Consider the following 14,389-nt stretch of genomic DNA (forward strand, 5'->3'; position numbering starts at 1 on the left):
TTTTTCCCTTTAGGTTTGCACAGTTGGTTTCAGGGTAAACTTCAAGCACCTGTTTCTGCAGATGGTAAATTTATATTTTAAAAAAACAAACCCAACAGCATTCATACATTATTTTTTAACATTTACAGAACCATATGTCTGTAAAATATGTGGCATAAGTGTACTTTTATTGCACATGTTTGGGAAACCCTGCTATGTTTGCTCAGTAGAAAGATTAGTGTTTTAAACTCATTCTGAAACAGGCTTTACAGCGTGCCATGCCAGGCACAGCATTTCCTATTACTTGATTTCTGCTATACAAAAACTCCTCTAAGTAATTCAGTTTGTATCATAGTTTAGTGGTCTCAAAGCCTCAGCTAAAGTAAACACAACACATTTCCTACATCATATAAAGCTAACCCAAGCCTTACATTTCAGCCTGTGATAATTGGTGTTGTATTATTAAGCTTTATGTAAAGCTTCCATCTTGCCAGAAATCTATGAAAGAAGTTTGGTTTTTGACTAAGCTGGAGTCAGTGCAGAGTACCTGCAGGATGGATACAAACATCCCTGTTCTGAGAAATACCAGATTTCCAGTATCCTCAGGAACACTGACCCGCATTTCCAGCACAGGATCTTATTCAGAGTCAAGGCTCTATTGATGTGACGTTGGCAGCACAGATTCTGAGATACACAAAAGAGAGTTTTGAACCACAAGGCAAACTAGAATGCCTTACTTCAAAAGCAGATGAGATGAAGGCACTGAAGTCATGCTTCCAGTTGTCACAGATGTGTCTTATGCATGCTCTCCCTACAAAATGATAAGCACAGGCTGCTTGTGCAGATCAGAACCTAGTCCTCTCCAGGATCTGCAGTTTTCTCTGTGGCACTGTATATTTATATACATTATACATCCCAATTTAGTTAACTCTGCTGGGAGAAATCTCACATTCCTTCAATTTCCTGATGTTTGAGTGTTGGGGTACCTGATGTCAAGGTTGCATTAACACAAAGTTCCTGTATTCTTGGCAGAACTTTGCCAACACTATTCCAAGGCAAGCCCTGCTCATTCCTCCCTGTCTGGGGGGGGGTGGAGATTCCAGGCCTGGTACCCACAGGCTGTGCTGGCTGTAAGGATCTCACCATCTCTGGACAGTAGCCAAATGTAAATGCATATGAAATAAACAGGTAAGATGAGAGGGACAAAGGGGAGCAGGGCAGTGCAAGGAGCACTGTGGACACATGGATCAACCACAGCAGCTCTGGGGGCCTTCCAGATAACCAATCCTGGAAAGAGAGTCAGCAGAAGAAAATACCCCAAAAACCTCTCTTCAAAGGGAGCATCCACGCATCAGGGATGGACAGTCAAAGGGAACAGCGTTGCTGCTTAAGCTCCTGAAAGCTGAGTGTAAGGCCTTTGAAGAGTAACAGCAGCCTCTCAAAGGATACTGAGGCAGTGTTTCCTAAGAGACTCCCTTACGTGGTAATTGGAGCCAGAGCACGAGGCCAGTAGCACCATGCCAGAAGCGCTGCAGTTCCCAACTGCCCTCAGAGGAAAAGATGACTGTATCTGAAATCTCCAGATTATTTACAAAACATACATGCCTTCAATTGCCACTGGAAATGTGCACCCGGTGGTAACTGACAGTTTTAAGAAGCTGGAAGGGATTGTTCTGCTGCACATCCAGGGACCCCGTGCAACACTATCCGAGTGCTCTGATGTCTTCCCTGGGTTTTACATGCTGAGCACTGAGCGCAGTGTGGGCGGGTTTGCCGTGGCTGATAATGGATTATTTGACAAAAGGCCAGCATTAGCTGTGTGCTGCCTCCAGTTGTGGTGAGGAAGGTATTGGGACTTTTCCAGTCCCACACACATTGCATTCATAGATAGAATGTAGCAGCAAGTATGCTGCACAGCTTAGAAGTTATTAACGAAGTGGGGAAAAGGGGATCATGATTATTGGACTAAGGTGGTCATCCCTAAAATACAAATGCCAAGGGAAAACAATTTCAGGGAGAAGCTGAAAGGGATAACAAGTTTCAATGCACTGAAGTGAAAAAAAGGACAAAGGCAATCCAAACCCTGAGGGAGATTTTTGATTGCTAGGGGAGGTGCTCCCTGGTTTGTTCAGCTTTTTCCATAGCCTACAAATGCACAGTCGTTCAAAGTTCTACACAGAGGTTTGTGACTCTGTGTCTCCCTTTATTTCTGTGCTGGTCGTTAGAGCTGGGCAGAGCAACCAACGGGAGTTTGCCCTGATGTCCATGTGCTCCACTATCTGAATTCCAGCCCAGCTTCTCTCATCCATCTTCTGAAGAAGGCTGAGATCTGGGGAGGCACAGAGCACCCTTGGCTCCCACTGACTTCACTCCTCTCCTGGGCATCACATTCTCCTGTTCTCAGATCTTCAGGGAAAGACTATGTTTTCTGTTACTTGCTTGTCAAGAATCTTCAGCAGCACAAACAACACAAACAGAAATGGTCTGAAATGCTGTCCACCTTCTCTCAAATGCCAAAGTTTAGGCTCTGTGCCATGTGTCTCATGAAAGGCACTGTGATATAAGGAGATACTGTGTCTGTGAGGACCACACAGCAGAGCTGGGCATTGGCTTCATCTTGCCAATCCCATGCAGACAAATGCACTATTAGCCAGGTGGACATACAAGTAGCGCATGACCAGTGGGACACAAAATAACCTGTAATGTCCTTCAGGATATTCTCCAAACATTTCCAAATTCAGAGGCAGCAGAGTCTCAAGGCTTTAGACCATGCCACAAAGCAGAGGGGAGGGAATCAGGCCTATCACCTGCTACTTTCTCATGTTGTGCAGCAGACAATCCTTTATGTTGTTCTGGGAATCCTCTTCCAAATGGGGGCTGGAAGGGGTTCATATTTCTGAGGGTGGGGGTACTGTGATGCCAGGCATGAAGGTATCTGTCATTTCCTCATTATAAAATTTACAAAAAGATTCAAAAAGATCTAAGCAGAGTATTCTCTTCCTCCTTTTGTTTGCTCCTGCCCTAATTATCTTTGTTTCATAATTGTCCTCACTGACAGAATGAAAAAAAAAAGGTTGATAACTACCAGTCCCACACAGAGCCATAAAGAAACCAGGAGGGAGCAGATTTACATCCTGCTGCAAAGGCACCTACAAATCCTTGTAGCAATAATGGATTATTTTGTTGTGGCATGGATATTATTTATCCTTTTCAAGCAAACAAACATGCAAAAGAAGTCTTTCCACTTGCTTGCCATATTACCATGCCTCCCCTTCCTGAAAACACTGATGTTCTTAGCCCACCAGTAAATTGAAAAGGGGAAACAAGGCATGAATATGTATAATAAAATCAGGAACAGTCAGATTTTCAAGACCAAACTAGCTATATTTCTCCTTGCTGTGACTATGGAAATTTCAGGTTGCTAGGTCCATCCACAGAGCGCCAAATATTCCAAGTACCTAAGATAAAGGCTGCAACTTTAAAGAGGTTTTTCTCTTCCACAGCTCTTCAAAAAGGTCAAGATTATTCCTATTGCACCCACTGCCAAAAAGCAGAATAATTAAAACAGATGGACAGATTTTAATTTGTAGCAGGTTTCTATTCACAATGGATGTCTGTTTAGGGTACTTGTTTAAAATCTGGTAATGTTAAAATTGTAACAACAAAAAAAAAAAATAATGGAGTTCTGTGTTTTCAGATAATTAATTTATAGCAAATGTTTAAATAGAGATTCTGTTCATAGCATACTCAACTACAGTGTATATATCAAAACCAGAGACCAAATTTTCACATTATGGCCTTAAAAGCAAATATCAAGGATGTGGCTGTATGGGAACTCTGCAAATACTTCATTAAGGGAAATGCTGTAGAAATAAAAGTGGCACAGGCATCCTGTAGGTTTGATGGTGGCACGCCAAATCACTGTGTGGGGGACACTGGGTTGGGAGTGTCATCCCTACCTCCCAGGCAGTAATTTGGTGAGACCATGGGTGGAGCCAAGGGCACGAGCTGGTAAAACCTGGAGCGGTACCTGAGATCCGAGTGTGCCAAGTTGAGCTGGCCCATGTGCAGCAGCCTCTCCCGGGACAGCGCGTGGTCTCGCATCAGGGAGTTCCCTGTGTGGAGGAACAGACCTTGCCTGCAGACAGGCACCGAGCTACCCGTCATCTCCATGTCCATCATGTTCTTCTTCTCAGAGATCAAACTGCAGTGATTGTAGCCACCGTTCACTGTCAAAAAAAATAAAAAAAAAGGTAAGGCTTTGACTAAGAATTCTCTCCACTGGCAACTACTTTGTAAACTCATTTTGGATTTGCTTCCAAAATTCCCGTATTTACAACAAGGCAGCGGAAATGAAAGGTTTCACAAGGAAGCAAAAATTAATTGCCTAGGAATTTGGATCTGTGAACTATGGTCATTTATTTCTCATCAAACAGAAATTAAACATCTTCTGCACAGTCAGTTGTATTTGGTGGGTTTGAACTGAGGTGTTTAAGAAGATCACTTTGGATGTCTTTCAGCTTACTGTGGGGTCTTTCTGACTATCAGCTCTGCCCTGTGTGTAACCATGACATAAATTATCATTATATCCTCTGGAGTCTACAGCTCCATCAGGCTTTATTCCATTCCTATTCTGGCCTTATCCCATCGTAATTTAGCTCCAGGGTTAATACCTACCTTAGCGGGACTGTATAACAGGACTTTTGACTGTTAATTGGGGTAGATTCATCACATTTAAAGGGTATCTAAATACACTGTTGAACACTGTGAATAAGTTTTTAAAGACCACACCACCAAGAGAAGATGGTAAATCAATCATATTACAATACCCAATTCACAGTTCCTCTCTTTCCAACAGCAGAATTATCTGGAATACAGTCAAGATGTATCTTCTCCAAAACAGTGTAGATCCTTTCAAAGTGTTTAAGATTTATTCTGGACTTGTAATAAAACACTTTCTTTCATTCCCCAAATGACATAAGTCTGAAATCCATTAGGGCTTTCTAAATATGTACTTTACCAATTTTATCATATTATCAAAACACAGAAACCTGAAGCTTCCCCCAAAGCTCAGCAATACCAACTGTAGCACACACTAATACCTGTTTATGTGAAGACAGAGATTTCCTAGAATAACATGAACACTATCCCTGTGCTGTCAAAAATAATTATTTTCTCTTGTAGCTGTTAAATCAGAGAACACATTCACTCTCTGCAAAGGAACAGAACAATTATGCTAAATCCACGAAATTCTGTTTCAGCCAATCCATCTGCCTTCACAAAGTACCTTACAGATTCATTAGTAAGAACTAAAAATTTCTTGCACAACAGTGCCCTGAGAGCAGTTGCACTTGCACCAAAGCCTCTGAAATGTGCTCGCCACATGTGAGCTGGAACAACGATGGACAAGGAACAACAACAGCAGCAGCTCATGGGTTTTTTCCCCCACAGCAACTAAAAAAAGAACTGTGAGATTATCTCCGAACACAGACAGCGCAAGTGTTCAAGTGTGCAAGCACATGTGAAAGCGAATTCATTACCTCTGAAGAAAAGGGAAAAAGTCCACTTTACACCACTGTAACTGAGAACAGAATCTGGCCCTTTGACAACTGGCTGTTCTATACAATATTAATATCACTGGCTGGCACACGTAAGATTTAAGCACTTTCCATGCCTGGAAACAGATCTCTTCTTTCACTGGTATCAAGGGGCCTTTAACCTACATTCTGTAACTTACCAATAACACATGAAAAGAGCACACACTCCCTTGCCTTGGACCAGAGGGTTCACCCTGCTTGCACTATACCATAGCCATTCCATAAATCCATATAAAAAACTAATCCTAATTTACAGAGAGTAAATCTAATAAAAGCAGAATGGTTTCCAGAAGGATCTCATGGAAGTGGAATCCATCAAGGTAACTTTTGTCTTTTTGTGTCCTGCAGTTTTGATTTATATCTTCACATTTAAGTGTTCATGAGGGAACGGAAGGAGTTGATACAGTAGTGTGCAAAGGCTGCAATCAGGCAATTCTTTCCATATGAGTAATCAAGTTAGCTCAATTTTGGATATCGTGCTTCTTTCATTCTGGGGTAACTGACTTTGGGGGAGTTTTTTTCTTGATTTATGCCAGATTAAGTCACGTGAGAACTGGTCCCATGGACTGTGATGAGGCTCCACACCTCAGGAAGGACAGCTCAGGTCAGAACCTGTAGGGTCAGCCCTACATTTCTTGTTAGGGGTAAATTCTTCTAGAACAAAACAGAACATTTCCTTACACAAAGGTAAACCTGTTTGTCCAACAATGAGATCAACATTTAAAATACCCCTACCAAAGGGCAATAGCTCTCTTTCTTCCTTAACGAATACATTATTTATCATTCAGGAAGGCTTTACCCTTACTGACAAAATTAGCTATTAAGGCTAAGAAGATAAGAGCAAGAAAACTTATCAAAAGGGTAATTATTCAACAAGAAACGCATGTTGCAGTGCTTTAGAGTTTACCTAATTAAGACCAATGAACAAATAACTGAAAGATGTCTAATTGAAATGACTCACATTCGAAATAGAGACAGATTTTAAATATTTGCCTAACATACTAGATATCCCCAGAGAGTTGTGGGTTTTGTGGCAAAGACCAAACTAGGCCATTTGCCTTTTTTTTTTTTTTACTGTTCATTCTCTCTAATTACTTCTTGTTAAAAAAAAAAAAAAAAAAAATTGCCATTCTTGGTTTTGTTTGGATGTGATGTCCAAAATTTACCACGACAACACTGAGAAATGGAACGCTGTTACTGGCAGCTGGATGAGTCACGTGAGACAAGTGAAAGACCAAACAGTACCAGATTTTCTCAAACAAGTGAAAATCATCCACGCTGGAAGAGGCCATCACATCCCTCCACTGAGAGGAAACGATTAACTCAAAAGCTGCCAACACAGCAAAGCCATGGGGGAGAAAGTGCTGTACCCACACTCAACATCTCATTCCATATAATGAGCGCTGAATACTCCACACCCCTGAATGTTTGGAGTGACTGCCACAACTCCTACACTGTCAGTCATTTAACCCCATCCAGAGAGATGCACAGCACTGTGCTGCTGATTGAAAACTCTAATGAACTAACTGAGTGCTTCAAAACACAGAATCTTCAAAGTCATTTATGAAATAGGCCATTTTTGACATTTTCAACAATAACAACAAAATCAACACTTTGCCTAAATTTTTTATGCCTGTCATGCCATTCTCTATGGCGAATGGGAGGGACTGTCTTAATCCTGGGACTCCAAGCCTTAGAGGTAGAAAAGTAGCAAAGGAAAGGAAAGGAAAGGATGGGAAATAGATACTAGAGTTGTTCTTATACCCCTTATAAGGCAGGCCCAACTTTGTTACTGTGGAGACAGATTTTCTATGCATTGTGGAAAAACATGGCTTCTTCTTTGTTTTAGTGAACCACTATTAGCAGGGATATGAGTTTGGGTCTACATTTTTCTATTATGGATGCAATTTAAGAGAATGAAAAACATTTTAGAAGTTTAGGAGTGATTAGCCACAGATGCCATTACAGACTATGCAAGTATAACACTGGTATTTACAGTCAGATCTTAGAACAAGACATCCTAAACAAGGACTTCCAGATCTTGGCCTAGACATCCAAAAAGAAGGAATGTTCATATTTTTTTTCTTGGTCAGTTTCTTCACAGTCATTTGTACCATCTCATACACAACAAACCTCTAGACATTTGGGCTTTTCATTACTTAAAGTTCTGAGCTCCGAGTCTCTTTTGTTGCTGTTTGCCCTTCCCTGAGGACTGAAATGGTTAACAATAACAGCACTAAATTTTCACTCCTGCATTCAAGAGTTCCTGTGTCAAAGAGGAACAAAGCAGCTCACACCACACCCAAAGTTCTCCCTGGATCTCTGTATCAGTTACAACCTGTTCACGTTTTAAGGTCTGTTTCATACAGCTGATAGAGACATGGCTTCATTTATTTATAATGCTTATACCCTACCTTAATAAAAACACAGTGAGAGCCAAAACACTCTTTATCACCGAGCAGACAATACTATAGAGAGAGAGTCAAGTGAAGACCCAAATTGTCCTACATTGGTGTTTTAAAACAGCGGTGGCAGATCCTCTGCCTGTTTCCAAATAGATTCAGATCACAACAATCTATAGAAGATTAAGATTAAAACCAAAACCACTGAATAAGATTAGAATAAAAAAGAAGGATCTCTTTCCTCCAAGTTTCTATGAACCATGCAATAAAATCCTACAACAAAAATACTTATTCCTTTACTTTCACATTGATGTATGAGTGAAGACAGAAGGGCTAAGAAAACCCTTGTAAACTAAAACAACCCAGATAGAGAAATAATTTGTCGAGTATCAATCTTGAAAACTCATGAAAGATAAATACAAGCCATGTGTGTCTTTCTAGTAAATTCTGGACCCTAAGTGTTGGCTACATCCATATTTGTTATTTCATGTTCAATTTATTTTTAAAACTAGTTATTTGGATTGCATTATATTTCTGTTCTGGGGAATTTATTTTTGCAGACTACACACAGTATTTTAGGAGAGTAAATGTGTACAGTTGGCACTACCAAATAAAGCAGCATGGTTAATTTTATATCAGTCCAGCTTAACACAATTTGAAAACAGTTCAGTAGTTTACAGATCTATAACCTTTTCACTTTCGAGCATGTGGATAGATTTGGCTCCCATATTTGACTTTATCATGATATTTTAAAGGCAGCAAAGAACACATAATAATCTACTACAGCTAAACCAGCTGCAATGTTACAAAGTTTAGATTTCCATCAGAGACCTGCACAACACTTTCTGAAATTAGCAAGTACGGCCAAGGTTCAGGAAAACACATGCCATGAGCTTTAGTTCCAGTGACTTCACAGCTTCAGCTGATGTTCTGAGTTAGACTCTAGATGCGTAAGGATAGAACTATTTTAAGCAACAGAGAATAGATTCTCAGAAAAATAGAGAAATACAATGTGTACTATCCAAAGGAGTACTACCCTACAAGCAGGTTTGAAACTCAACATTCTTGGCTTCTATTTGAATTTCAGACCTTTAAATTATATATCCAAACACAGGTGAGAGCAGACTGAAAACAACCATTGGCTTCTTTTGTGACAATCAGGACAAAACCTTTCATAACTGGATGAAACACAGGTCTGGTCATTACATTCATTGTTACAGACTCTCTTCGGCTTGGAATCACCCTTCTCCTGTTGCCAGGCAATTTGAAAAATATTGTTCTCAGGACATCTGGCCTTTTTTGTGGTCAGTTATCCTTCCTCACTACTTGGATTTTAGTAACAGGGGGAAAAGACACTAAAAATAAATGCTTTAGGAAAATATTAAGCTCAACAAACATTATTTTAATTAAAAGGAAATCCCCAAACCCTCCTAATGGGCACTTGGAGAATATAAGCTCAATGTAATGAAATTTGATGTGTTAGTTTTTTGGGTTTTCTTTAAAAAAAAGGGCCATGTTTGGAATAGGTTGAATTCTCAGTATTTCTGATACATAGGATATCCACAACTCCCAAATAAATGCCATTATGCTTTTGGTGTAGGCTTTAAGACAACTATACACTGTTTAGGGTTATGTACACTCTCACCTGCCCTTGGCCCCCTTGCTTTGTCTTTTTTGCTGCTCTAAAAGAACACCACCCTGGTTTTCATAGCACCCTGTCATTAGACAGAGCCTGTAGGCTGAAAGAAATCCAGTGACTCTTCCAGGACAGAAGTTGACACATTTTGTGATGAGGTAGTTGAGGTATTCCCATTGTAAAGATTTCATAATTGATTACGTGATTCCATTGAGAATCAGGATCTTTCCCTACATGCACAGACTGAGAAAATCTATTCCTCTTCTTCTGTCCTCTAAGTCATTTAATTCCCTAATAGCCAGACCATGCCTACTATGAACTGCATGTGGGTTATTGCTTTCCCATTAACTTACTAAGCCCTGAACTTTTAAACTCCCAGATCTCCATTCCCTATATTTTATTTAGCCCATTTAGTCTCTCTTTTCCATGGAAGTTCCAGCCAGCAGACCATGTAAAGACTCCACAGGGGTATGGGCTCTCCCAAATATTTGAAACACAAGGATGTGCAGGGAATGAAAGCTGGGGTTTTGCCATATGGCACCTTGCATATGTCTTATATAAACATATTCCAAGAAGGAATTTTATGTCTGCTTGGCTCAGCGGTACACTAAATACATTAGAAAGCAAAAAAAACAACACAACAAAAAATATTTCCATCAAGATGTTGGGCTCAAAGTTTTAGAAGCCTGAAGTGTCACTAAGTCAGTAAGAGCCACAAAGACAGAATCACTGCAGATCATCTGAAAACAAAAAATAAACTTTGAGAAATTGAGGAAAGTGGTAACTATAAAGCATTTTGTTCTTTTCAATGCAAGCTGGGTGGAGGAAAAGATCTGGTGGGATGTGGATGCACATCTAGTCTTGTGGATGTAATTCTGATGCATACATTTGGAAACCAGTCTGTTCACAGGCAAAAGAGACAGAAAATGAGTCATAATAGGAATCAAAATGCACTGGAGTCTACACAGAAGGTGCCACGTTGCTATGTGATAGGAATGCTCCAACATGTACTGGGAATACAGTGGAGGGGGATTAGTAAACCTGCACATCACTGCCAGCTATGACTTGTCTTCCATTTGCCTGTCCTCCATGAAGCATGAATTAGGCTCCTTTCCTATGAGACACTTCATGACTCTCTCTCCTTTTTACTGCCATCTTTGCTTTAAGCTCACTTGTTGCAAGAGCTTTCATACACTGTTTTCTGGTTCTTTATATATCACAGAAAAGCTACAGCCAAAATGCATTTGATTGCTGCAGATTACACATTCTCCTAAAACACTTGCATTGGCTCCTCCATGCTCTTACCAAAAAGGAGACATCCTCAACACACAACCTGCACCCAGATTCACTGCAGACCTCTCACACTTAACAAGTAACCCACATCCCCTAGCAACATCTTTGTACTCTTACAAAGAATAATTTTTTACAATGAAAACTCAAATTGCTACCACATAAGAGGCAAAAGTTTCACCTAGATCATCTCCTTGATCATTTAACACTTGATACCTAATACAGTAATGGCCTCTTTGCAGCTTAGAATTAACACTGCCAGAAAGAAAATTCAAGACAAACAAACAGTTTCCACAACATATGCTGAAAAGAGCAACAGCCTACCCCTGCTACTTTTCATTTGCTGTTTTCATTGTTTGACATTTCTTTCTGCCAGGATTTTGGCATTATTTCATGGCTTGATTTGAAATATATTTAACATCAAGTGATTTGCAATGTCGTTTTCTATTTTACCAGAACTATGCTTGGGACTAATTCTACTAAAATTGAATTTACCCTTCTGCACTCAGTGCCAATGAATGGGCCTCTTGCAGACTCTCCTCTGACTGCAGTTTTAGGGCTAGACATGTGCAGTGCCTGTTAAACACACAACTTAATGTATGACCAGTAAGCACAGTCTGTAGAAGGACAGTGTCAAACATAAGAGTTCTTGGTGCAATAAATATCTATATGCCATGTAACACAGGAAAAAACCTCTACTCTATGACTTAAATGGGACTAGTTTGGGTGTCTGTCCAAAATGGGGCAGCTTCAGACAACAGCTGGGAGGACTGAACATCCTGATTTTATCCATCTCTTCCAAATGTCACATTCTGGGGATAACTGAGGCACCCCCATCAGCACTTGTTCTGCTGTGGGGTTTTTTTAGCAAACTGTGGAGCAGGGTGAGGACAAGGCTATTGTGGAATCTGGTATGAAGAGGTGAAGGCACAGGGAAGAAGAAAAGAAGAGATAGGAGGATGAAGAAAAATTCAAGGGTACACAGAAAGCTATAAAAAGGGAAAATATGCTTGCTGAATGGTGCTGCATTACGTGAACACTGAATAAACAACAATGAGAAATTCAGAGTCTGCTAGAAGGCCTCTGTGAATCTTCCAGTGATGCTATGCATTAGGAGGTATGTGGAATACTCTCTGTTTTTATTTAGCAATGCTGCCTTCCCTAAACTGGGTCTGCACTTTCCACAAAAGACCTGTGAACAAGGTATCTCAGGGATAAGAGGAAGCTGGATATACCAGTGAAGAAACAGATATAGAAGGATCACTGTAACCATGAGAAGCCCTTTGCTCTGACAAACACATTATGCAATCATGAAAAACAGGGCTGAAAGAGTCTTCAGAACATGATTTACTCTGTGTCCCTACAGCATAATCCAGCCTCACAAACTTTAGGGGGTGTTTCACCAATCTACTTCACAGGCTCCAGAAATTCCCCAGCATTTCCAGCAAACTATTCAGTCTTTTCACTTGATTTAGGAATTCTTTTCTTTATGCCTAACTTAAAAGCCCCTTAGCACAACTTAGTCCGTTACATATTGTCCTGTCCAAACTGGACACGGAGAGGAGTCTGTTCTTTTGCCCTCCATAGCAACCTTTTTTATGTTTTTGTAGCCTGTCTCCACTCAGTCTTCTTTCGCCAGTGTTACACAGCTCTTTTTTTTCTCATAAATCATGTTTTCCAGAGCTCTGATCTCTTCCCTCTGTCTCTCCTCTGAACTGTCGCCAGCAGTCCTTTTTCTGTACTTCATACACCTTTTTTCTCCACACTTTTCACTATCAGATTCTGTTCTTTGCAGCTGGTAACAGATACAGGCTTCTTTCACGGACAGCCAGCAGCACAATGGCAGGCAGATCCAGCAGTTAAATCTTATCTGCATTAATTTATCTTTTTTCTTGGGTAAGACAAAGAATAATAAGATTAATGAAACTTTGGTATGATCTAGTTTTGCTGTTGGTTTTTACTGTTGCATTAAACTGCCCTCTGAAAAATGCTTTGGAAATCCAGAATGGAACTTACCAAATGCACACATGCAGAGGTAAAGGATGCCTCCACCAAGGTCCCCTCATACCAAAATACAACTTAGCAGCATAAAACACTAAACAAAAACTCTCAGGAACGTGGACATATTTGTGTAACATCCAGACTCTGGTGTTAGAGAAGTCTCAAAAGTCTAATTAGGGCTGACTCTTCAGATCTACAGCACTTTTTCTGCTGACCATCCCTGCCATCCAGAATATGTGAAAGGCATGAAATCATTCTAGCATGCTGATCCAATCCGTCCCATGGAACTGAGAACAATTCATTAATCATGTTGTCCCCGAGCCCAGTTTTGTTCCTGTCTGGTTGTCAGTCAGGAGTCTCTGCCACAGGCACTGAAATGAACAGCACTATAAAAAACTAGAAAAAAACAAGATCAGAGTTAGGAAGTCCTCCAGAACTGAGTATCTGAAAACGCACACTAAATTCTGACATCTGCATTTTAATAACAGTGCTCAATTAGAGATACAAAGAGTGCAGCCAGAACTCAATAAATATCATTGGCTACCCAAAGTAAGCAAAGAGCCATGGACAGGACAAACTCCTATTCAGACTCGTTTTGAGGGTCTCAAATGGAGGAAGTTTAGATTGTTACAACTTTGGGCACACACTCCATTCCTTTCCTTTCTCTTACCACCACCTGAGCATGCTGCTGACCTTGAGATCATGTGCTTCTTTATGTGACTTTGGTGCTTGGAAAAAAAGACTAATTAAGAGCTATAGAGAGGAAAATGTTCACTGCACACGAAATGTGGTCAAAAGGTGTGTGAGGTTCCCTAAATGTCAGGACCAAATGTTGTATAAGAACTATTTCTAAGTGGGAAACAGACCTCAAGGGTGAAGTGACTGAGTTTGTGAATAGCAAGCATAGCACAGGAATAGAGTGAAACTTCCAAAGACCACAGAGTTTACAGGCTGAGCCCAGAAAGAATGCCAGTGTGCCTGGTACACTGTATTTCCTCTGGGATATCTCCATCTAGTTTAACCACACACTGTTGGATCCTGAGTGCATCTTTTAACAAGACATCAAATCTCACAGTAGAGTATTTCAATTATGGAGAATTGCTTCAGTAGCAGTTTGTTCCATGGTTCTCATCATGAATTTTAAATAGCTTCAACTTATTTGACTTCAGTTCAGGCACTGGGTCTCACATTATGACTTTGTGTGATAGGTGAAAACACATGACATACCTGGTACTCTCTCCCTCTGTAGGTAACTTCAGGCTTGGTTCCTACCTTCACTGATTAACTGTCTGCTTTTTTATTTTTCAGACTACAGTTTATTCTCCAGATCATGAATCGTTTGTGTGAATCTTCTCTTAAACACAGCCAGTTTTTCCAAGGAACCTTGTTAAATTGTCAACACTAGAACAGCACAGCACTAGAATCAATGACATAGGACAGCAGCATTGTTTTGCTACTTCTGCTTAATACATGCCTAAACACAA

General features: G+C 40.4%; 1 protein-coding gene across 4 annotated transcripts in view; it reads right to left on the reverse strand.

Annotated features, from left to right (window-relative positions):
• The window catches only part of GLIS1 (GLIS family zinc finger 1), a 183,769-nt gene that overhangs the window by 92,792 nt on the left and 76,588 nt on the right, over window positions 1-14,389 (reverse strand). For all 4 annotated transcript variants that reach the window (XM_088060384.1, XM_088060386.1, XM_088060385.1 and 1 more), the window contains exon 3: window positions 4,010-4,208. In XM_088060384.1, the coding sequence (XP_087916510.1) occupies window positions 4,010-4,208 (199 nt within the window). The remainder of the gene's footprint in view (window positions 1-4,009; window positions 4,209-14,389) is intronic.

The sequence above is a fragment of the Pseudopodoces humilis genome, chromosome 10, assembly GCF_049639895.1.
Source record: "Pseudopodoces humilis isolate 2021_Gansu_Grassland_sample_001 chromosome 10, ASM4963989v1, whole genome shotgun sequence".
NCBI classification, from domain to species: Eukaryota; Metazoa; Chordata; class Aves; order Passeriformes; family Paridae; genus Pseudopodoces; species Pseudopodoces humilis.